The sequence below is a fragment of the Thermobia domestica genome, chromosome 14 (genome assembly GCF_964235325.1).
Source record: "Thermobia domestica chromosome 14, izTheDome1.hap1.1, whole genome shotgun sequence".
NCBI lineage: Eukaryota > Metazoa > Arthropoda > Insecta > Zygentoma > Lepismatidae > Thermobia > Thermobia domestica.
In genome coordinates, this window is record NC_137467.1 from 7,958,794 (window position 1) to 7,984,222 (window position 25,429).

Sequence of the window (25,429 nt, forward strand, 5' to 3'; positions counted from 1 at the left end):
CACTATCAATGTTCACAACACTATTCTTATCAAGAGATACACTTGAAAATCTTATTTTCATTCCATTAATAATACTTTGTTCATCCACACATGTATGAATTCCGGCAAGTTCTCTGCATGTAAGACTGCGATTGTACATGATTGCGAATAATATCTGTACACAAGTCAAAATATCCACGTAGCACAATACTTCCAACTCTAATGTTTTTACAGCATGTTTAATACACGGTAATATTTTCAAGAAATGAAGCCAATCAGTTGAAGTTAATACATAGATTTCGGGAAGCATAAAGTGTTCCTTTCTTCTCTAACATCACTAATTTTCACTGATTAGTTTTTGCACGACCAGTTCGTTTTTCGTCCAAAAGATTTTATAAATGGGATTTCCACTTGAGAGTTTAAATAGTCCGAAACAAACGGAGTCAAATGTACAAGTTTCTCCCACACTGCCAAATTTAACTCACTCTAAACACAAGTCCTTTACCAACACGAATCACTGGCTGAAATGTATCACTATCCAGTCCAATAGAAATTAATTTGGTTTTCATTGAATTAAGTCCGTATTCAACATTTAACAAATACTCTTTGTTAGTAGACATAGTTGATGCACAATCACTCAAAGACATGCTTTACAGTAGCTGATTAACACGGAATAACGGCACTATGCATACAAATGACTGTGCATGCATGAAGGGGAGGACGAAGAGGAAAATACATGTTTCATCTTGTTTATACATGCCATCATACAGTTACGATGATGATATCAATTCAGTAAATGCAAGATCGTGTACGTTACGGTCAGATAAATTAATCTTCATTCCTTTATATGTTAAACATAGAGAGGGTGCAAATGTTGAAACCCAGGTGCAAATGTTGAAACCCAGTTTGTATTTAGTTTGTAAAAGAGCAGTGAATCGTTATTTTAACCTGGAAAATTGTCTGAAAATGCCTTACAATGTTAGAAAAATGGGACCATAATTCGCAAGTGCAAAAACCATATACGTAAAAAAATAAAAAAAAATATTTGGCACATGTACTAGCATATTTCGATTTTTTTAAACTGAGAGTAAAGTGAAAACACCCTAAAATTACCGTAAATCAATGTGCAAACATAATGTTGTTGGATCATAATATGTTTTTAATGATAGTATGCTTTTAATCTGTAGATGAACAAAGACAACAAAAGATTTTAAATGATTACAAAGTTAAAAGGCTGAAAGTTACAAAGTAAGCAAATCTCGATTCAAGGTTTTGTTGTAAACAGACGAAGATGTTATGTAGGCAAGTCCTGTTTGCAGAAATCACAAATATAAATGCTTGTTTTCACACCGGCACACTAAGAGTGACTCCATTTCTCACATAATTGACATTTAATCCATAGTTCACCACGCATATCTTTCGAAAATGGATTCCCATAAAATATACACACAGTGTCTTTTTGGCTCTTCTACTCCAACTAGAAGAGAGACTACCAAGATTTTTTTAATTGAAGGAGGAACTTTGGCCATTTTTCCAGTTTTGTTACCGCCTGCAGGTGGTTTCTTTTTAGGTCTAGTCGTTAACTCTTACGGTTAGATAAGGATTCTTCGAGCTGTTTATTGTACAGAGACGATCTAAAAACAGCACAAGAACTCGGCTTACGATCTGTATTCGAAGTTTTCCTCTTCAAAAGGGGTATTTTCGTGATTTCATATGGTGACACACAAACTTTAGAGGAGGTGCTGAGACCCTGTAATAACAATCGTAGAGACAATTATTTGCCTTTTTTCCGCCTCTTTGTCAGTTTCCACTGTGCTTTACCCCTAAGCCTTACCCCTCTGCCCTGCCCTCATTTAGGCCATCAATAAAAAGTATCTAACATATACTTGTATGAATCAAATGTGTGTTATCTTCAATAAATTATTTACTAATAATAAAACAATGCAATGGAGTTTAGGGTGAGGGAAATGTTGAAACGTTTCCACATTTCCCTCATCTGTATGTTTCCAAGTTACCCGCACTGTAGTCAAATTGGATTGTACGAGTTAGAAACACGTTTGCTTGTGATTGATTGAATGCCACCAATACCTTCCCAATAACTCCCTTTCACAATGCTCTGGTATGTATTACACTACATCTATGATACTTTAGACTTAATAATACTACACGCTTACATCCAAAAACTTAACGAAAATGTGTAAATAACAATCGACGCACCACCATTAACTACACTGGCTGACCGCTTCATAGCGTTGTGCCTTGCCGAATGGAGACGAGGGTGATTGTTTACGGCAATCGCCGCAAGGGTAAAGCTCTCTGCAGTCAACATATGTTACGTTTCCACATTTTCATCCTTTCCTCTGCATTTCCACTTTGTAAATACGTTAATAACGCATCATTATCTGCTTCCAATTTTTCAGTACAGCGTCCTGGTAGAATAACTTTTTCGCCTCCTTCAAATGTTACACAAGCCTTCCTATCATAAATCGTTGTAATTATCTCACAGTTTACAATACGAAATGGTGCCTATCTCCAAATCTCGCATGTTTGTAAAGGGAATCAATGATTGCATATTAAGCTTATCTGACATATTCATTGACGATGCCATCTTTAAGTTGACGTTTCTTCCTTCGCAGCAGCTGCTAATGGAATGATCTACACAAACATATATGTGTACGCTCTACGTTCCGTTTCCGACGTCACCACAGTGTTGCCAGACCAGTCAGTTGGAAAAGCAGGAGATTCGAAGATAAAAAACAGGAGAAATCAGTAGACACATACAGTGGTGGCGTTTGAATGTAAATCCGGAGAGTAGGCAATAAAATTTGCCTTTATTAAGGGGGCAGTAGTCAAAACAAGTAGTCCAGAATTCATTTCCGATGAACTACGTTGAGCAAATGAAAGGGAAAAGTCACGATTTATATTAATATTATTTGATACATACGTGTGTGAAGTAAAACGTAGTGAAAGAGCAAAGTGGAGTAGGAAAATGTTATTCATGCACGTAGCGATAACGTAGTTATATGGTACAGTCACACGTGATCGTGGCGTAAGACGATTTCTTGCTGACGATCGTGGAGAAATGATCTAAGCCACTCTTCCAACCCAAGTCCCAATCTAAAAAAAACTTACTTGTAAAACGCTAACCATAATGCATATAGAAGAAGTCGTACAGTTGTATTCTTTGGATTCATATTATATACAGTAAAGCTCTATAGCCATATGTTCTATAGAGCTTTGTATATTATAATAGAGAAATTTCATCTTTTCATGTAAGGAAACATTGAAAATTAAATATTAATAATAATATATTTCTTTAACTTCTCGAAGTAAGAAAAAAGCAGGAGATTGTTCACTTTTCATTTTCTTTCGCAGTAGATCAGTAGAACGTAGAAAAAGCAGGAGATCTCCTGCAAAATCAGTAGATCTGGCAACACTGCGTCACCATCCTTTCATTCGCAACTTTTCATCACGTGATCCTACTACTTTAGATTCACACACACACAAACAAACACACATACATACATGAATACCTTCGGCAAAACATGTCATAACAAGAACCTGGGGCTCTATTCTATGGAACTAAGTACTTTCCCGTGACTTTGAAACATTGTCATCAATTCTTGAATAATAATTTTCGCGTGGAACCCATTTTCTATGGGAAGCTTCTCAGCCTCATTTCATAGACTACGATTAGAGCGGATTTCAAAACTACATGTTTCATCTTGTTTATAAAGGCACCTAGGGTCCTACAACTTAGAACTATTCACATAGCAACTACCAACTTTTCATCGAGTAAAAGAAGAAGAAGAAAATGTATGTTTCCTTGTTTCCACCAAGGATGTTATAAAATAGAGGAACTGTCCATGAACTCAGTGAATCCAAAAAACAACCGAGCATCGTCTGAGCCGGCAGGTCTGATTGGCTATTCTCGTTTTCGCCATGATTGTTGGCTCGAAACATTGCAATGTTAATGGCGCGGAGTGGGCAGAGTAGGTGTGGCGAAGCTGTGACGTATGGCTTCACGATCTTGTTGAATGGGCAGATCCTCTATTTTATAACATCCTTGGTTTCCACACATAGCAACCAACTAACTAGCGCCCAGGGCAAAATTTTCTCACGCGCTCATCAAGCGCCTCAATTCTACTCATGTCCGTGGGTTTTTCTCAGAGTACTTGCCAAGTGCTCATTCCACTAATTGTTGCATCATCATTCAGTTGCTTTAATCACCGTTCCCCTTAGGCTACAGGGCATAATCGTGGGACGTTAACTAAAATATTCCATTTCATTTCAGCAGTGATGCTATATTAGACGTGGACCAACTTATTAACGTGGAACCCGAACCACATGAGCTTCCACCAGGAATTGAACACCGGGTCTCCCACACAAAAGGCACGTACGCCAACCGCTTAGCCGCGTGGGAACGGTTACTTCGATTGAAATGTGTATTCTAAGGGGGGAGTGGTGGACAACATTTTAAGGAAAAAAAATAGTTTCTCATGATGTAATAAAATTGTAATATTTTTGGCATTGAGTTTAAAGTTGTAACACTTTTATAGTAATTCAAAAATTGTATTGCTGTAGCATTGCGTCTAAAGTTGTAATATTTTGCATTGTGTATTTGGATTCGTTTAGGCTGTAATTTGCATATAGCTTTTTTGTATTTGTGATGTATTTTCACACTTATTAATAGTAATTTTATTTAGTCAAATTTGTATGTGTATTTTGTATCTGAATTGCATTTTTGTGTATATTACATCTGTTAATTACAATTTGCATTAGTCTAAAATTATAACTTTCAATGATTTTTTAAAAGTTAAATTTGTTAATAGCACTATGGTTGTAATCTAAAATTGGAGTTACACCCTTTAAATTTGTTTTATAAAATGCATTTAGTCTGACCATACAATTTTACTTTTTAACTTTCCTCCTCTCTCCGTTGTAAAAAATATGAGTCACTCAGCCGTTCAAATGAATCAATTCATTTTAGTGAGCGGGGCCGCGGTGGCTCAGTGGTAGAGCGTTCACCTCTGGTGCAAGGGGTCCCGGGTTCAAACCCTGCTCCCGCCAAGTGAACTTTGTGGTGGACAAACACCGTGTGCGTGGGTTTTCTCGGGGTTCTCCCGTTTCCTCCCACTTTCTTCATTCCACCATTTCATTCATTTCTCATAATCATCGTCTCCTTTAGCCTAACCGGCATAATCGTGGGACGTAAAACTCAAAGATTTCATTTTCATTTTAGTGAGCGAACTATTGAGCGGCGATCTCAGAGATGAATTGGATTCCCATCACTAACTAAACACCGGTTTATTTCTTTGGGACAGTAATTCGAAATCCTGGCACTAGATGCTTCATAGGTTGCCTTTTTCGTGCTGCCATCTAACGACTAAAACAGAAAATAACTGAAGCTTGCTTGGCCGCAACTTGAATGCAGTGTTGCCAGATCTACTGATTTTGCAGGAGATCTCCTGCTTTTTCTACGTTCTACTGATCTACTGCGAAAGAAAATGAAAAGTTAACAATCTCCTGCTTTTTCCTTACTTCGAGAAGTTGAAAAAATATATTATTAATAATATTGAATTTTCAATGTTTCTTCACATAAAAAGACGAAATTTCTCTGTTATAATACACAAAGCTCTATATAGCATATAGTTATAGAGCTTTACTGTATATAATATGGATCCAAAGAATACAACTGTACGTCATCTTCTATACGCATTATGGTTAGCGTTTTTATGACTTTCTGTAAGATTTACATGCTCTTTCACTACGTTTTACTTCCCACATGTGTGTATCAAATAATATTAATATAAATCGGGACTTTTCCCTTTTATTTGCTCAACGTAGTTCATCAGAAATGAATTCTGGACTGCTTGTTTTGACTACTGCCCCCTTAATAATGGCAAAAGTATTACCCCCCCCCCCCGGATTCACATTCAAACGCCACCTCTGTATGTGTCTACTGCTTTCTCCTGTTTTTTATCTTCGAATCTCCTGCTTATCCAGCTGACTCGTCTGGCAACAGTGCTTGAATGTTAAATTTCCGGATTTCTCGTATGAAGCAGATTTGACAGCGTAGCAAACAGAAACAGCTGAACGAATTTGTAATTACTGCAAAACTGAAATTTCCTTTGTGAAATATAATCAATACACAAAATGGAAGACGATCTACCATCAGAATATGATGTTATCGTTATTGGGACAGGTAATTTAAGCTAGCTGTTTTAAGGAATGAAAACTCAAGTGTTCTAAATTCTTTATTATGCCGTGTTGTTGCTGTAGTTTTTAATTATTCATACTGAAACAAAACAGAAACAGCATGGGCTGTTATTGACATATTTGTATTTAATTTCCTTTTACCCATATGGTTAATGTAAATTAAATTGTGGCGTTTTTGTTTCACTATTGCTATCTATTACCAGTGCTATTACGAATTCTTGCAAAATGTTGCGTAGTCAGCTGCGTGGAATAATTTATGCATAAATATATGAGTAATCGTTTTTGTTTGGGACGTCATTGTTATAGGCGTGATTTAAGGAATGTTGCCAAATTGGAATTGTAAAAAGCAAAACGCATCACAGTTCCGTAAGTGCTTATTTGACGTTCATGTGCACGACACGAGAAGTCACCTATTGATTATTATATGTACTATAAGTGAAACTGATATATAAATATAAATGAAACTAGGAAAATTATATGCCTTTCGCTATTGTTCATAGTTTTCTTCGAGTACAAGGGTTGATATAATTTTTCTGCTGTACAAAACTTGTATAATAGTAGACCACCTTTGTAAAACATTAAGTCGTTCAGATGAGGAATACCGAAACCCTAAAATAGATATGTATTTTGGGAGTGGGAGGCATTTCCAGTTGTATACAGACTTTGATTCTAGCACTTAAGCTATTTAGCAACGGAGGGCCAGCATTTTCAGCTACTAGGTTTAGTAAATGTTAATTAATGGGGGGCCAACACTAACGAAGACAGAAGAAAACGTGCCCTGCGGGGCTCTAACCCGCCTTCACTCGCTGACGCTCGCCCGTCAATACTGTCTGAATTATATGTTATTAACCTAACCTAATAGAATGTGAATAGGATATCGCAAAAAAAAGTTCAGTAACCTGCCCCCGCCCCCAAAGCTGAACAGTAACTTTTTTTTTTTTTTTTTTTTTTTTTTTTTGCGATATTTATTCCGATTTGGTCGTTTCATGGTGCCATACATAAATTAGGTTGCCACATTTAAATCGGACTATATTGTAGAGCGAGTCAGCGAGTGAAGGCGAGTTAGAGCCCCACAGGGCGCGTTGTTTTTCTGTCCTCATTACGAATTTGGAGCAGAAATTTTTCGGTAAATATTTAGCAGACGGGTACAAAAGTATGTAGAAAATGGAAAATTTGCGGAAGAAATGGAAGATGCAAGTACTTAGAGCCAGGGTGGATTGATTTAAATCAGTATGATTTAAATCACTTGATTTTTTAAATAAAAATCGCTGATTTAAATCAAATTCCCAAATAAATTAATTTAAAGTGGAAATATGTAAAATCACGTTTCTGTTCTGTTATTTCGATTATGGAAGTTAATAATCATAATACAATGAGACTCAAATGTACAGTATAGTATGAAAACAAGTGTCATGCAGAGAATGATTAGGGAAAATCCCGTTTTGAACAGCTAACGGAGCAACCCTGCTTATTCTTTGAACTATTCCAACGGGAAATCACCATCGACATTTAAGACGAAAATTCTTTTTTGTGCGTGTTTGTTTGTTTGCTCCCAGATAATAGGGCTATTTAGAGGGGCACTATCCCCTCTCCATTTTTTTAAAATTTTATAACTTCAGGCAAAATTTATGTATTTCATGCCGCAAGCTAGTTCTGTTTCAGTAATTTTTGTGAAAAAAGTGTCATTTTGATAAACGTTGCTGTACTTTTTCCTTAATGCTTAACCTTTTAAATTATATGACCTATTTTTAGGTGATATGGTGGAGTCTTCATTATTCGATTAAAAACGTATCAATAAGGCTTTTTACTTCGTTTTCTTCAAGACTGGAGGCGTTTTAGAACACGTTACATATGCTTTCACGCCTTTCTGCATTAAAGCATAGCGTGTGATGACATCGTAAATTTAAAAAGACAAAGACTGAAATTTTGCACACTCGTTCAGTGCACCCCTTAAGATTTGTTTCAGATTTCTGCCTTAAAACAGTGGGGTCCAGAGGGGCAAAAATATTTTTTAAAAAAGGATATTTTAAACAAAAAATAGCTTTTTTCGTGATTTTCCCGTCTCAGATGTAGACATATGAATGGTACCGTTTGAAAGACTGTTCTGTTCTGAAGAAAATGATGTGCGTACTATGCTCCTAGGATAAATAGGGACTTCTCAGGAAACTGTTAGCTGAGATCCTGTTTTGTACGAGAATCTGGGGTATTTGGGGAATATTTTTCGCGGGCTTACTTTTGCACCTACAAGATTGAAATTTTGCACATTTACTCAGTGCACCCTTCAGTATTTTTCAGATTTCTGCCTTAAAACAGTGGGGTCCAGAAGGGCAAAAATATTTTTTAAAAAAAGGATATTTTTAACAAAAAATAGCTTTTTTCGTGATTTTCCCGTCTCAGATGGAGACATATGAATGGTACCGTTTGAAAGACTGTTCTATTCTGAAGAAAATGATGTGCGTACTATGCTCCTAGGATAAATAGAGACGTCTCAGGAAACTGTTAGCTGAGATCCTGTTTTGTACGAGAATCTGGGGTATTTGGGGAATATTTTTCGCGGGCTTACTTTTGCACCTACAAGATTGAAATTTTGCACATTTACTCAGTGCACCCTTCAGTATTTTTCAGATTTGTTTCAGATTTCTGCCTTAAAACAGTGGGGTCCAGAAGGGCAAAAATATTTTTTTAAAAAAAGGATATTTTTAACAAAAAATAGCTTTTTTCGTGATTTTCCCGTCTCAGATGGAGACATATGAATGGTACCGTTTGAAAGACTGTTCTATTCAGAAGAAAATGATGTGCGTACTATGCTCCTAGGATAAATAGAGACGTCTCAGGAAACTATTAGCTGAGATCCTGTTTTGTACGAGAATCTGGGGTATTTGGGGAATATTTTTCGCGGGCTTACTTTTGCACCTACAAGATTGAAATTTTGCACATTTACTCAGTGCACCCCTCAGTATTTTTCAGATTTGTTTCAGATTTCTGCCTTAAAACAGGGGGAGGGGTCTATAGAGGTAAAAAAAAAAAAAAAAAAAGATATTTTTAACAGAAAATTCCTTTTTTTCGTGATTTACCCACCCCAAATACATGATGGAGACATTTGAAGAGTACAGTTTGAAAATTTGTTTTATTTTGAAGAGAATAATGCACAAATCATGATCCTAGGATAAATAGGGATGTCTGAGGAAATTTTTATATTACATCCGGGTCATCTGGGGCATTATGGGGATCTTCTTAGCTCATTCTTAAATAGTTTCCTCACCCCTACAACTCAAGATAGAAGCTTGAAATTTTGTACACATATTTAGTACACCCCTTAGTATTTCCCAGTTGATTTTGAGATCTGTGCGTTAACACAAGGGAATCCAGAGAGGATCAATTTTTTTTTTAAATAAGTAAAAAAAAAAGGCCGATTACTGTCAAAAATTCCTGCTTGAGGGACATGATAGGGAAATGTGAATGTTACCGCTTCAAAAGCTGTTCTATTCTAAAGAGAGTGATGTATGAACTATGATCCTAGGATAAATAGGGATAATGCTGTAGCTGCTTAACTGAAAGTCTATAATTTACCTTTAAAAAGAGCCATAATTTAAAAGGGTTAAAATACATTGTTTGGAATTGATATAGATTAACGATTTGGGATAATTCAAAATTCAACCCCAATACTTTCACTTAAATGGCATAATTAGCATTTAATACTAATTCCTAATGCTTTTTCTTCAGTTCACGACTTGTATATACGAGGAGAAAGATTTGATTTAAATCAAAAAAATCGATTTAAATCAAGAAAATCAACAAAAATGATTTTTTTTAAAAAAAAAATCATGATTTTTTCCCACCCTGCTTAGAGCTAACATAATCTAGCCTAACCTAAACAACCTAACCTAATATTAATAGAAATAAGCCTAATTTTATCATTTTTTCGAAAATTGTGCCGGACTCCTACGCTAATATAATCTAACATAAAGTAACATAACCTGAACTTATCTAAACTAACCTAATGTGAACGGAAACTACCGTAATTGTAACATTATTTTAGAAAATGTGTCTGGACCCCTTCTGCTAAACAATGTCCATTTTTTCTACGGATGGGAATATTCTTTCCTGCAAATATTGCGATGTGAAGGTGATTGGAGGGGTTGGATTGGGTTTTGAGTTTGTCCCTTTCAGCAGCGAGGCTATATGAGACGTGGACCTACTGATTAACGTGGACTCCAAACCACTTGAGCTCCCGCTGGGAATCGAACCCGGGTTTCCCACGCCAGAGGCGCGTACGCTAACCGCTTAGCCACGAAGGAGCTCCGAAGTGAAGGTGAGTGCAGAGAAAGCTGTTCCATGTCCAATAACACGTTGGACGTGAGAAACACGTAAAAGCACCTTCCTAGGCCGCGGAGAAAAGAAAAAAAACAGCTTCTGTTAGGACAAACTACTAGTGCACATTCTAAGTCGTCTCCGTTTTACAAAGATCTTTGCAGTGCCTTAGTTGGAACAAATATCTCGTCGGCAAAGATAAGCAACGAAACTCTCAAAATGTTTTTAGAGCAGTATACAAATCGGAAGATTCCTGACGAGTCGACCCTTCGAGAAAAGTATGTGCACAGTTTCTTTCAAATGTATATTGTATACTACCAGAAGCTTGTATTTCTTGAGCATTTTGGGGCCGCGGTGGCTCAGTGGTAGAACGTTCACCTCTGGTGCTAGGGGTCCCGGGTTCGATCCCAGCCCCCGCCAAGTGAACTTTGTGCTGGACAAACACCGCGTGCGTGGGTTTTCTCGGGGTTCTCCCGTTTCCTCCCACTTTCTTCATTCCACCATTTCATTCATTACTCATCATCACCGTCTCCTTTAGCCTAATCGGCATAACCCTGGGACGTAAAACTTAAAAGATTTCATTTCATTTTTTCTTGAGCATTTTATTAATTAAATATGTAATTCTAATTACATTGGGTATTATTTTTACGTCCTTTTTGGGCAGTTATTAGGTCTTTAACTTCCGAACCCTAGTAATTACTTATATTCACACATTAATTCCTTTACGAAAGATATTTCACATCCTATTTTATCTATAAATTTTCCATTTGGTAGAACTGTCTGCTCGAGTAAACCCCATATTTCTTTCGTAGATTTTAGAAATTTAATACCTCATAAAATGAGATAGCACCAAAAACATATAGGTAGGCTCGATGAAGAAAGTGCAAATGTAAATTAAATGTTCAAAAACAAAAATATTAAATTGCTTGAAAGCTTTCCTTATGATGTATATTTTAGTTTTTGCTTGGAATCAGCTGAACCTTTTCCCTCTGCATTGATAGTATTAGATAAATCAATGGACTTACTTTGTGTACAGTCGCTTGACCGCAGGTTACACTCGGTTTCAGACTCGGTTACAAACAGGAGAACACCGACTTACCTATACTTGTGAAGTTATACAAATGTGGTACAAGTTCCAAACTCTTTTGAATATGTACTAGTGAATTACAAGTTAACTGTGCTACACTAGTGTCTTGTAAAACAAAATCACTGATAAAGGAAGTCACATAGTCTTGTAACACTAGTCAACATACTTGTAGCTTTTGTAAGTTCGAGAAACACATGGTCGTATACTTACACTAATATCACTACTGTATGAACGAGTATTACTAGTCTGGTAGCTTTTAGAAACAGGGTCCAGGACTATAATCAACACCTTACTATAATATTATGTTCGTTTCCCGGAAGGGGCACTTGATCGATAAAGCGTAACAGCTTTATCAGGACAACCATCTTGAGCGAGGTTTTTCCTGTTTTTCCCTTATTCATACAAGGCAAATACCGAACATACAGGTCCCAGGTCGCTTTCTTCCTTCCCTTTCATCGGGTAGTGTGTTCGCCGAGAGATGTCATCCCTCATATATGTGACGAGCTAGGTGGTCTTAGATGCCGACAACTCAGAAATGTAACTCCTAATCGTACAATATTATGTAAATAGATTTGTAGATTGGGGTTTGGAAGCGAAGCTCAATATCATACATATCCCTGGAACATCAGTAATTACATAAAGCATACGAAAATACTTCGTTATAAATAGGTGCAGATTATCTTCAGGAGTACTGAGTATAACTATAGCACGTGTACACATATAGCATAAAACGCGAATTAACTTACAAACCAATTTATGCTAGGTGGTCTCTGAAACCCACGAACGCTATCTAACCGAGTCAGGGCAGGAGCGCGCGGCAGGGGGTCCGTGCATAGCGACGATGGGTATACGCTTAAAGGAGAATAGTGAAATTGTAGATGCTTTAAAGATATGCGATGGAGAAGATGGGAGTTGCCATTAAAAACTACGGCAATTACGAGATAACAGACTTACGCCAAATTTAGCCCTCGAGTCTGATTCTGGAAATAAAAGTGAGTGCTTTTGCTACAAGATCCACATAGAATAATTAAAATATCTTAACGTATGTTACATTTCCTACTTGATTTGACAAAGTAGCTTACTACAGTGTACACATTTCATAATTATTAGGATAATAATGTGTAATATTTTCAGTACCTCACGTGCAGTACTTTCAGTACGTGCAATAATAATATCAACTTTGACTGTCATAAGTGTGATAAGAATTTACATTGATTTTCATTGTAAGAATTATATACTCAGGGTATGCAGTAGAAAATATTTTACCAACATGGTCGAGGTTAGCAATAATGTCAAAGAAACCCCATTGACAAAGAGACAAGAAAAGTATCAAAAATAATAAAAGATGTCATTTATCTATTACACTGTGACAGCCATTTTGTAACTGCGGTGCCAATATGTGTTCTTTACTAATTCCGATGCGCTGAATCCAAATTCGTAACGCAAAATTTTCCAGCACGTACCATTTTCGAGTTACGCGTGACGTCACTTCCGGTGCTACGTTGCGGCCGAAAAAAACATTTTATTTATATTGCTGGCAACACTGTTGAACTAAAGAAAAAGAAAAACATGTGGCGTATATCAGTCGGCTAGATCTTTACCCGTGATAAATAAACCGGTGGGAGTTTCTCGTGATTGTTGTGTTATTTGTCTTTTATCGTGGTGGAAATATAGTTGCTGTAGTTCATCCGCTTTACGTAGTTGTATTGGACAGCGTGTTGTGAATAGAATATTTAATGAGTACATTTGTGAAGGCTCTAGACAAGGAGAGCGTAACTTTCAAATACTTAAGGGAAAAATTTCCCAACTTAAGTGAAGCAAAGGTTGCAGCAGGGATTTTTACCGGCCCTCAGATAAGGAAATTATTTCATGATCCAGGTTTTGAAAATAAAATGAGCCATTTTGAAGTCGCTGCATGGAATGCATTTGCTGCGTTATGTGACGGTTTCCTAGGGAAATGCAGGAGTCCTCACTATGTAGTTAGTCGATGATTTGATAGCAACCTATCAATTTCTAGACTGTCATTGAAGCTACATTTCCTTGATTCTCACTTGGACTTTTTCCCTCCAAACTTGTGTGACGTGAGTGATGAACACGGGGAGCGATTCCACCAAGAAATTTCCCAAATGGAACGCTGGTACCAAGGCAAATGGGATGCTTCAATGATGGGCGACTACTGTTGGTTTTTGTGCAGGGAGTCCGACACTAAATCACACAAAAGAAGATCATCAGGGGTTTATTTCCAGTTACAAAAAAAAAAAAAGTTTCAATTTGTTGCCTAGTGTTAGTTGTTGTTAAGCATACTTAAAAATATTACTGAAGTAGTAATGTTTCTACTTTGCTTTATTAAAGATCTATTATTGACTCTTGTATGATAGAAAGTGATTATTTTCAGGTATGACAGAATCGATAGTTGCTGCCGCGGCCAGCAGAGTTGGGAAGAAAGTGCTTCATCTTGATAGGTAATGGTTTCTTTTCTACTCCAGAAGTCACGCCTTCTAAATAAATAGATTACGAAAAACTTAGCTGTAATTTTCCGAATAGCTAATTTCTGGTGACCTAAAAGAGAAATATTTTTACTCTGAAATAAATGTATGTATGTATTTACTTGCCAGGTTGTAGGGGATCCGTACGTTCCTTTAGGAAATCCCTCACACACATTTTGCAGAGGTTTGAAACGTACATTTTGCAATCGAGCAGGTATCACTTCGAGTGTTATGTTCGGAACAGCGCTCTCTGCGTATCGTTGTTTTAGAATTACAGCCCTCTGAAGTTCATTTTCCTACGCTTTCGGCACCTTATATCGCCGAAACTATGCCTCACTGCCCAAAGTTCCAGAGGACTTTATTTTTTTTATTTTTATTTGTTTATTTATTTATTGCTTGTTTCGGTGTTAGAAATCAGCTCCCGAAGTTTGTTCAAATAGTTTCTCACTACCCTGTATATATATATATATATATATATATATATATATATATATATATTAATGAGCTCTCTGTCTTTCGAGTTGAGTTGATTTTAGTTTAGCGTCCCTTTCAGCAGCGAGGCTATATGAGACGTGGACCTACTGATTATCGTGGAATCCGAACCACATGAGCACCCGCCGGGAATCGAACCCGGGTCTCCCACGCCAAAGGCGCGTACGCTAACCGCTTAGCCACGGAGGAGCTCTCTCTGTCTTTCGAGTTTGTCACCCCCCACCCCTAAATGGTTCCATATTATACCAGAGTAACCTATAAGAAAGATTAACTCAATTGAATAATATTAAATGAATACCCAAGCGACCTCAATACATTTACAGTGTACAATATGAGACTTGGAACGGCTAAACGGAGTGGTACCATATTTTAGGTTCAAAATTTTTAATAGGAAGGGGGATCATGTGGCATATCGTTAGGGGTAACTTTTCACCATAAGAACTCACTCATTTAATACTTACTGCCTTCGTAATGTTTGTTTATTATCGTACAATTGTCTTTTCAAACTTACAAAGGACGTTTGCCTTATATTGTATACTGCAAATGCATTGAAAACTTGAGGGTCACTATTTCACGGCTATAGAAGCAAAGCTTGCTGAATTCATTTTTGAATTTTGTCAGGAAACGAAACAAAAGTGACGCCCGTAAGTTTCTGAATTGTGGAACAGTTTCTTTGTTTAATGGTCACTACTTAATGAACATGAGTGAAATCTACCACTAAAAGTTGTTCAGCAATTCTGAAACATAAGAGCGTCACTTTTTCTTCGTTCCCTGACAAAATTGAAAGCTGGATTTAGCAGGTTTTGCTCCTATACCCCTGATTTTATAGTGTTCAGTTGAGCTCTCTTTTTTTCTCGTGGATTACTTTCGTCTGATATGGAACCATTTTAGTATGGAGACTTAAAAAAAATAATTTGGAAGTTAAGTCCGAAAAATACTATGAAATCTTTAAGTTTTACGTTCCACAGTTTTGCCGTGAAGGCTAAAGGAGATGGTGATGATAAGAAGTGGATAAAATGGTAGAATGAAGAAAGTGGAACGAAGCGGGAGGACCCCGGGAAGACCTACGCAAACGGTGTCGGCCCACCATAAAGACCACTTGGCACGAGCTGGGATCAAACCAAGGACCCCACGTAGCAGAGGTCAACACTTTACCACTGAATCACCGCGGCCCGTTAAGGACCAGCCTAATACGTTAGCGTTTAACAGAGAAACTGTATTAACATGGTGCATATACCGCTCTACAGATCTGGTAGTTTTCTTCTTTGCTCGTTTTGTATTTTAGTTTAACGTCCCACGATTATGCTTCGAAGCTAAGAGAGACGGTAAACTAACTTTCACACAAGATATATCCATACATTTTTGTTTAGAAATTACTGTTGAAAATGCTAAATATAGTAAGCTATCCAAGTAGGGGTCAGATTTTGTTATTATCTGGGTGAAGTTTATCAACATGACTTATCGCTAGCACTGTTAGCAATGTTTTTCCAACGCTTCACCATGGCGAGGTGTTTACGAGAAACGCAGATATATTCTGTTCTATGGCTTTATGGGTTTAGTATACGCGTCGTCGTCGTCATGGGAGACCCTGTTCTTCGATTCTTGAAGTTTATGTGGTTGAGATGCCATGTTGAGCCGTAGGTCTACGTCTTACGTAGCTCAATGAGAAAAAGTACGTTAAACTATACACCAACAAACTAAGGAGAAAGGGAAGAAAGGAACTATGAGATGAAGCAGTGGTACCAGGTTCTTTTTATTATTATTATTTTAAAGTGGTCAATACTGGTAAGAAGTTACTGTGTGAAACGCGTTTCATTGAGGAAATAATCCACCAGTACTCAAAGTATATTGTCATTCTGAAAAAAAGAAAAAGAAAACGAAGGTTAAAGGAGACGGATGTTTAATGAAAGTCGATGATTATTACAAAAATGTTAATTTAGAGTTTAGTGTCCTTTTCAGCAGCGAGGCTATATGAGACGGGGCCTACTGATTAACGTGGAATCCGAACCACATGAGCTTCCGCCGGGAATCGAATCCAGGTCTTCCACACCAAAGACACGTACGCTAACCGCTTAGCCGCGAAGGAGCTTTTTAAAAAAATATGATGGAATGAGAATGTGGAAGAATAGGGGCACGGTGGCTCAGAGGTAGAGCGCTTACCTCTGGTGCGTGGGGTCCCTGGTTCAATTGTCGGCCAAATAAGTTTGCGGTGGACAACATCGTGTCCGTGAGTTTTCTCAGGGTACTCCCAATTTCTCTCATTCTCATTCCACCAATTCTTCCATCATCATTCACTTACCTTAATCATCTGTCTCCCTTAGCCTAAAGGACACAACCATGGGACGGTAAACTGAAAGATTTCATTTCATTTCATTCATAACCATCTGTTTCTTTCAGTCTAGAGTGGCCGCGGTAGCTCATTGGTAGAGCGTTCAGCTCAGTTACATGGGGTCCTTGCTTCGATCCAAGTGAGCTTTCTGGTGGACAAACGCCTTGTGCGTGGATTTTCTCAGGTTTCTCCCGTTTCTCGTTCCCACTTACTTCATTCCACCATTACATTTATTTCTCATCTTCACCGTCTTCTTTAGCCTACCTGGCATAACCGTAAAAAGTAAACCTTAAAGATTTTTTTTCCTTTAGTCTACATGACATAACCATAGGATGTTAAACTATAGAGATCTGATTTCATTATATTTTACAAACTATTTCAAACTGAACAAAATTACAAGCTTGAGCGTAAGTTTTTTTTTTTTTTTTTTTTGCGTAGTTTTCGAGAAAACCAATTTTTATGACGCTCTAAAGTATGTTATTTGTTGCCAATAATAATTGAAAGCTTTTGTTCTGCTCGAATAGGTTCTTTGTGTAGTGTATATGTAAAAGAATACTCTGTTAGGAGATCCTTCGTGGTTAAGCGGTAGCGTACGCGTGTTTGGCGTGGGAGACTCGGGCTCGATTCCCGGCGGGAACTCATGTGGTTCGGATTCCACGTTAATCAGTACGTCCTCTAGGGACGTTAAACTGAAAGCTCAATGCAGTACTCTTGTTAACTAGTAGATCTATCAGTTGTGTTTGTGCTTCGAACGGTGGTACACGTACTCCTAGCAGTGACAGATACTTCGTGTGCAGAAGGTTGTTTGCTTTATATCCAACCATTTTTGACGAGTACTCTCCTAAGAGATACCGCGTCGCAAACAGCGATCATGTTCTAGTGGACCCGCAGCATTGTGGACTATCACATGGCATCGCAGTTTCCACTACAGAAAGCTCCGGCGCAGGATAGGCATTGGAATTCTGTCTCACTCCTCTCTGCACGTTTTCCATAGACCATCCAGGATGCGAGGGCGGCGATGTTGAAGATGACGTTTCAGCAGTCCAAATTCGCAAAAATCCATTGGACTGGCATCTGGGCTTTTCACAAAAATGTTTTTATACGGAATGACATGAATTCCTAATTTATTTGCCATTTCTCTTCCTGATACAAACATAGTGATATTCTGGTGGTATTACTCTCAGCCCTGTTTGTATGCATCATCACCTAGTTCGTGCCCATTCCTTACTAATTGCGGGATGTCTTTCTCATAGATAGGTGTTGCATTCACCTTCACGTTTTTGTCCTCCTTGTGTGTGAGCAACTTACCCTCATATCCAAGTCCTGTAACGATCATAAAGGCACGAGGGAAACTTTCCCTGCATTGATGGACAAAGTTGCTGCGCCTCTTGCCCTCAATGTCACGGTATGTGATCACCCGAATGTGAACATCAACAATGAGTTGGAGATCTGATTCATCCATTGCGACAACTTTCTTTTATTTTGGATCCCGCCAGGTACTTTTCATACAGTTCCTGCAGTTGGTCGTACGTTCGCAATGTGAATGGTAGCAGGTGGTGTACATGGGCCTTCCGGACACATTTCAAACTGAGGCCCTTGCGAATTGTCTTGTTCACAGTTCACGGAGCGAGGTTGAATCTGTGGACCATATCGTGTTGCGTCGAGAGATTTTCTTGGCACGCCAATCGACGGATTCCCCTTAGCACTAAGGATGTCACTTTGTTTGCAGCCCTTCTTATAGTTTTTGTGGATGAATGTTTGGAAAGGGGAGTCTGTTGTGTGTAACGGGCCGCAATAGCTTTCACAGTAGTCACCTCAAGTGTTAACCCATTCTCCCGACACTGTTTCACAATGTGTACGTACGAAAACTTAGCATGGAAAAGGGCCATTACGTAACTCTCCCAGTACCGGTTGATTTTCGGCGCCATTTGTCACGCACCTACAGTGTGACACAACACTGCTTCCGTCAGCAAACCCATAGTTCCAGCATGATACGCCAGGTGGCAGCACCGAATTGAAATTGTTGGATATACAGCGAACAGCCTTCTGTAGTATAGTCTCTTTTGTGGAAAATGCAGATTTCCACAAGAATAAGTCAAAGTAATTAATAGTAAAGTAATAGATAGTAAATAATAAGTAATAAATAATATATTATATGCTAGGTGCAGCTTTTTAATTGCTAAGATGTATTACAAATTAATCTTGTTTTTTTTTGTCAGTAACGATTACTACGGTGGCTTGTGGGCATCGTTCAATTTTGATGGAATACAGAAATGGATTCGGGAGTGCAAGAATCCCGAAGAGTCTGGTGGTGCATCAGACGTATCAGGAGAGATGGCAGCTGTTCTCAAGGAAGGAGAATCATTTGTTGCTGCAGGAAACCAATTTTCAACTGTTTCAAACATTGAAGAATCATGGTATATACCTGAGTAAGTATCTATTGTCTGTTTTTTAAACATATATTTGTATATGTATCTTCCTTGTAAATAAATAAATAAATAAATAAATAAATAAATAAATAAATAAACAAATGCAAGGTGTACAACTTTGCTTCTGCCGTTTTCCGATATGTTGCTACAACGGTAAGTAGCGGTCGAAATAAACAGATCGCAGACGTCAGGCAGTTAGCTTGGACCTCTGTCAACATAACCCCATTCAAGCATTAGTCGATTTGTGTGTGCATCGTAAAGTTGTTCTCGATTGAAAATGTCAGTTGATGAGCAAAATTCTCGCCATTTGCGGGCGATTTTACTTTTTTGTTTTAATATGAAGAAAACTGCGGCTGAGTCTCATCGAATGCTCTCAAATACTTATGGTGAGGACGCTATTACTGAGAGAACGGTGATTTTAACGTCGAAGACCGGCATAGTGGTGGAAGACGGAAAGGTTTTCAAGATGCAGAATTGGAGACATTGCTGAGTGAAGACTCGCGTTAAACTCAAGAAGAATTGGCACGATCATTGGGAGTGACACAGTAAGCCATTTCCAAACGGCTCAAATCCATGGATGTGATTCAGAAAGAAGGAACTTGGGTTGAGTTGAAACCAAGAGAGGTTGAACGGCGTTTGTGTGTTTGTGAACAGTTGCTTCAGAGGCAAAAACGGAAGGGATTTCTGCATCGCATTGTGACCGGGGACGAAAAATCCCGGAAAATTACGATAACCCTAAACGCAAAAAATCATGGGAATATCCCGGCCATGATTCCACGTCGACGGCCAAACCGAATATTCATGGCTCCAAGATCATGCTCTGCATTTGGTGCGACCAGCTCGGCGTCGTGTACTATGAGCTGTTAAAACCAAGTGAAACAATCACAGGTGATCGTTATCGAATACAGTTAATGCGTTTGAGTCGAGCATTAAAGGACAAACGGCCGCAATACAGCGAGAGGCACGACAAAGTGATTGTGCAGCACGACAACGCTCGACCGCACGTTGCAAAAGTGGTCAAAACGTACTTGAAAACGTTAAAATGGGAAGTCCTGCTCCACCCGCCGTACTCTCCAGACATCGCTCCCTCTGATTATCACCTGTTTCGATCAATGGCGCATGACCTGGCTGACCAAGACTTCCGATCTTATGAAGAAGTCAAAAAGTGGATCGATTTGTGGATCGCCTCCAAAGATGAAACATTTTTTCGACGCGGCATTCGTACGCTGCCCGAAAGATGGGAGAAAGTTGTGGCCAGCGATGGACAATACTTTGAATAAGCCTGGGTACGCAAATTGTTTCATTAAAGCGTCATATTTTTGGGAAAAACGGCGGAAGCAAAGTTGTACACCTTGTAAATGGTACAAATTACTTTTTGAAAACAGAGGTTAAGATCAATAGAGGAGATAATCGATGTTATCTCACACTAATTTCTCCATAGCAGGATTTCTCAACATGGGGTCTTGACCCCTAGGGGGTCGCGCAGATAAGCGGAAGAGATAAATATAATTAGAATCTAATCCCTTAAACTGCTTTTAAATATTATTTTGAATTTTGTTTTGATGGGTATATTTTTATTTTTTAACATACTGTTCAGAACAGCAGAAAATAGATTTACTGAACATTTTTAACATGTGCAAAGTCGTTTAGAAATCAATTTAAATGAAAGAGGTACGATATGAAACTAACGAGAACTACATATTGAAATACCAGAAAAATACAAATGCAACAAAACCTTCATATTGAAATACAATTAAAATTGAAAGCTAATGAGGTACCTGAGCGTGCTGTGATTTCATTAGTGCGGCAATATGCGTTTCAATCTTCGTGTCGCAGATTATCAAGTCATTTAAAATACTCAATTTATTTTAAAACATTATTGTGTCAATTATGTGGAACTCGCAGATAATTTTTGATTCTTCCAAAATTAATACTTGTTTACCTATTTTCTTTGTGAAGATCTTGTTTGTGTGTTGGTACACTTCTGTTGTAGTGTAGTATGTATTTGTTGTTAATGTTGCAAAGACAGTGTATGTGAGTGTGGTAAATAGCTCTTTGCAAAGGAGTGGATGTGAAGAACATGTAAATGTTACAAAATTTTTATATTTCTTGTCAGAAGTTATTTGCTATAATAAATATATATAAATCGTTAAAAAGAAATTAAGAACTATCCAAATTTTTTAAATCAGAATTAGAAATTGCTTTTATTATTATTATTATTATTATTATTATTATTATTATTATTATTATTATTATTATTATTATTATTATTATTATTATCATATAACCGAAAATTAAGGGGTTATGAAGTTTTGAAATTTTCAAACGGCCTCCATTTTGAGCGAATATGTCAGTTCGAATTTGATATTTGTAATATGAATGGACTGACCAAATTTTTTTTTAATCCATTTGCTTTTAGAGGAGTTACTGTATACAAAAAATGGAGTCTACTATTATAGAAGTAGATGGATATCGTAAGATCTCCGCAATAGGTATATTAAAAATCCCACACAACCTTATTACAAACCAAAAATTATAAGGGAATCGCTGGCAAGAGGATGTGATAAAATGGGCGTCGTGATAGGAATTAGGTTCAGAGCGACTGCTCTATAGGTACAAAGTCAACCGATTAAGGATTCACACCAGTTACTCTTTTGGGTGCAAATTTATTGAAATTCACATAGTGAGAAATTGCAGGACTGGATCGAGAATCGAACTCGGCTGATGGAACGTGCAGTTAACCAAGGAGCGGACTGCGTGACGTACTGGTTAACGCATCGGCATAATAAATCAGAAACAGGGGGTTCGATTTTCGGTCCAGTCGTGCATTTTTATTAGATCAAAAGATCTGATATATTTCAATCAAAAATTTTCTTGTAGGCCTTATATCTGGAAAACTACATATAGTGTAGCAAAACCCAAACTATCACTTAACTCAGTATGATGTGCTTATTCCGTATAAAGTACGAAAACTCGATTTAGGGTCCGTTCAATAATTTTGTGGTCCCTGATCCAAAAACTAATTATTGGTCAAGATCGCAATATTTTGATCCATTTTTGGTTTTCCTAAAATTCTTGTTTATTTATTTTTTCCTCTGTGTATATCAGAAAAGTTAAGAGTTTGCAGTGTACGAACTAGGTGTACCAGGCACGCACCCAGAATTTTTTGTTGGGAGGGTTCCAATCCTACGTCCATGTAGCATTAAACGGGTATTATTCCGAAAAGATGATAAGTAATTGTAAAGTACTTACACTGTTTTTTAGAAAAAGAAGAAACAATAGAACTAGATTGTTTTTATATGGGAAAGAGTACAGATGAGATGTAAGATCAAATTTTCATGCTACACCAATCATTTCCCTGTTAAACAAGTAGAGTTTTAGTGAGAAAATGTACAAATGTATGTAGAGTCACTAACGCTCTTACCTTCGGTGCGAATGGTCCCGGGTTCGATTCCCGGTGAGGGTACTCGGTCGAAAAAGTAAAAAAAAATAGCGTTTTTAGGCCAGCCATTCTGAATGATTTTCTCATTCACACCAGTCAAATGCCGGGGTGGTACCTAACTTATAGGTCCCAGACCGCTTCCTTCCTTCCCTTTCCCCGGATTGTGTGCTAGGCGATTGTGTGCAATCTAAAAATCCTAATCCGTACGTTGAGTTACGAGGTTTTTTTTTTTGGGGGGGGGGGGGAAGGACCCGATGGATGCATTCCTGGGTCACAGTAGCTCCATGCTAGAGCATTTACTTCATTTATATACATGGTAGTTTTTATAAGTGAGTGAAAATTAGACATAGCTTTGACTTAAAAGGAATTCGGTATTACATGTATTGTGTGTTTCCAGTGAAGTAGAAGACTCAGCAGCCAATCCTGATCAATCTACGCAGACGGACAGTGCTGGTGCGGAAGGGCAGCCTAAGAAGGAGCCAACGGAAGGAGGAGATGTTAAAGAACCGTCAGAGTCCTCAGCTGCTGAGGAAGAAAAGGGTGGAGAGTCACAAGAGGCTGAAGCAACTGGAGAATCAGAGGAGACTGAGAAGAAAGCAGAAGGAGGAGATGCTGAGAAGGAGGAAAAAGACAAGAAAGTAGAACCACTAAAACCTCCGAGGAAATGGAGTCAGACCCTCATCAAAGGCGAATACAGGAAATTCAATTTAGATCTGGCGCCAAAGGTAAACATTATCATTTTTTTAAAAATACTATGTTCTTTTGCAACTTTTTTGTTCGATTTGCACTTAAACATACTCAGGGGATGATCAGAAAGTAAGGTTACATAACCTGCGGTGAAACATGTATATATTCTTTCATACAGCCAACAGAGAGTACATACATTAGGTTATTTTCTGACAAAGTTTCCATATCGGCTGAGACACTTGTCGCATTGCGGGATGACTTTGAAGATTCCCTCCTGGTAAAAATCCTGTTCTTGCGTGTTTAGTGCTGTTGTCACGAAGTATTTCACCTTGTCTGAAGCGAAGCGACAGCCTCCTAGTTGCTCCTTCTGAATATTCCCAATTCTGCCACCAGATGCCGTAACGTGATCCTTCTGTTCTCCTGAATCAGCTGCAGCTCCTCCACGTGAGCTGTGTTTAAATCAGTTGATGCCGTGCTGGGTCGGCCACTGCGCTCCTCGTCGGTGGCGTTTTCTCTACCAGCATCAAACTTTCGACACCATTCTGCGACAGTGGCCCCACGTACCATAGTCGCTAACGCTCTCGCCTTCGGTGCGAGGGGTCCCAGGTTCGATTCCCGGTGGGCACTCGGTCGAAAAAGTGTTAAGAAGTATTTTTCAGGCCAGCAATCCTGAATGAGCTTTTCCTGGGTTTTCCTCATTCACACCAGGCAAATGCTGGGGTGGTACCTAACTTATAGGTCCTAGCGCGCTTCCTTCCTTCCCTATCCCTGGATAGTGTGCTCGCCGAGGGACGTCATGCTTCATATGTGACGAGCTAAATGGCCTTAGATGTCGACAGCCCAGAATTCTATAATTCCCTCCACCATTCTGCGACATGCCGACGGGACATTAATAGTCCCTCCATAAACTTCTACCAGCTGCCGGTGAATTTCAGCCGTGGTCACATGTTTTGCCCACAGAAATCGAATAACTGAGCGGACTTCTTCGCGAGACCAGTTTTACAAACGAGTCGCCATTTGTGTTTACCTACAACTAGTGCCGTAGGTGATGGATGGCTGAAACTGCATTACCGCACACTCCTTATTCCTCTATAACAGATGAAATTCCAGAAATATCAGTGTTGTAACCTTAGTTTCTGATCCTCCCTCGTATATATATATATATATATATATATATATATATATTTACAAGTATTGAACAAGAGATTAACGCAAACTCCATTGTTCCATTGTTAAAGTTTTGGATATCCATTTCAATAATCAAGCCATTTCAACAATGAAGACAATTTTAAATAAAAAAAATCGGCACGGATTATTGCCTTCGAAAGATTATGAAGTTCCTTTTCTAAAAATTTGAAGTCTGTAGGTTGAAATTTGTAAGAGAAATCGTGAATTTTTGTGAAAGGTAAAAAAAAAATACATGGGAGAGATGTGAAGACTGTAGTGTCATCTATCGGCAAAACTTGTCCCTTTAAACCAACCTTAACACAAACAGTTTCAAGGGTTCTCTTGCTCGTGCTTCTCCGGTATGTATTCTGGTGCGCTACATGATGGAGGGATTTTTGACTCTTAAATAAAACACATTATTCAATTACTTAATCTCTTGGTTGCATAGATCTCGATTTGGCGGATTTCATAAAATTTGGAGCAGCTCATTCAATTTGAATGTTCTGATTTTAAACTAAAACTGTTGACACACAAAATTAACTTTGCACCTCAAGGGTACATTAGTTTGTTGTTGAATTATTTTAATCCATGCCGAAATCTTGTTCACCAGCAGTGTTTACTGCATCTCTGGAAAAATACTTGTTTAGGTATGTTATTGACAACCTTGCACCTTGTAGTCGTAACTTTTATTTATTTTTTAAGTCATTATCGTTACAATATGTCGATCCTCTGGAATCCTCCTCAAGCACAGACGTGATGCTAGCCGGAATCATTTTTCTTCCGTGTTATTATTACATTACT

General features: G+C 38.1%; 1 protein-coding gene across 1 annotated transcript in view; it reads left to right on the forward strand.

Annotated features, from left to right (window-relative positions):
- The first annotated feature begins 5,330 nt into the window (after window positions 1–5,330).
- The window catches only part of Rep (Rab escort protein), a 51,010-nt gene continuing 30,911 nt past the window's right edge, over window positions 5,331–25,429 (forward strand). The window contains exons 1-5 of the mRNA XM_081737678.1: window positions 5,331–5,402; window positions 6,007–6,184; window positions 13,992–14,058; window positions 19,123–19,332; window positions 23,172–23,499. Of these exons, the coding sequence (XP_081593804.1) occupies window positions 6,136–6,184; window positions 13,992–14,058; window positions 19,123–19,332; window positions 23,172–23,499 (654 nt within the window). The 5' untranslated portion in view covers window positions 5,331–5,402; window positions 6,007–6,135. The remainder of the gene's footprint in view (window positions 5,403–6,006; window positions 6,185–13,991; window positions 14,059–19,122; window positions 19,333–23,171; window positions 23,500–25,429) is intronic.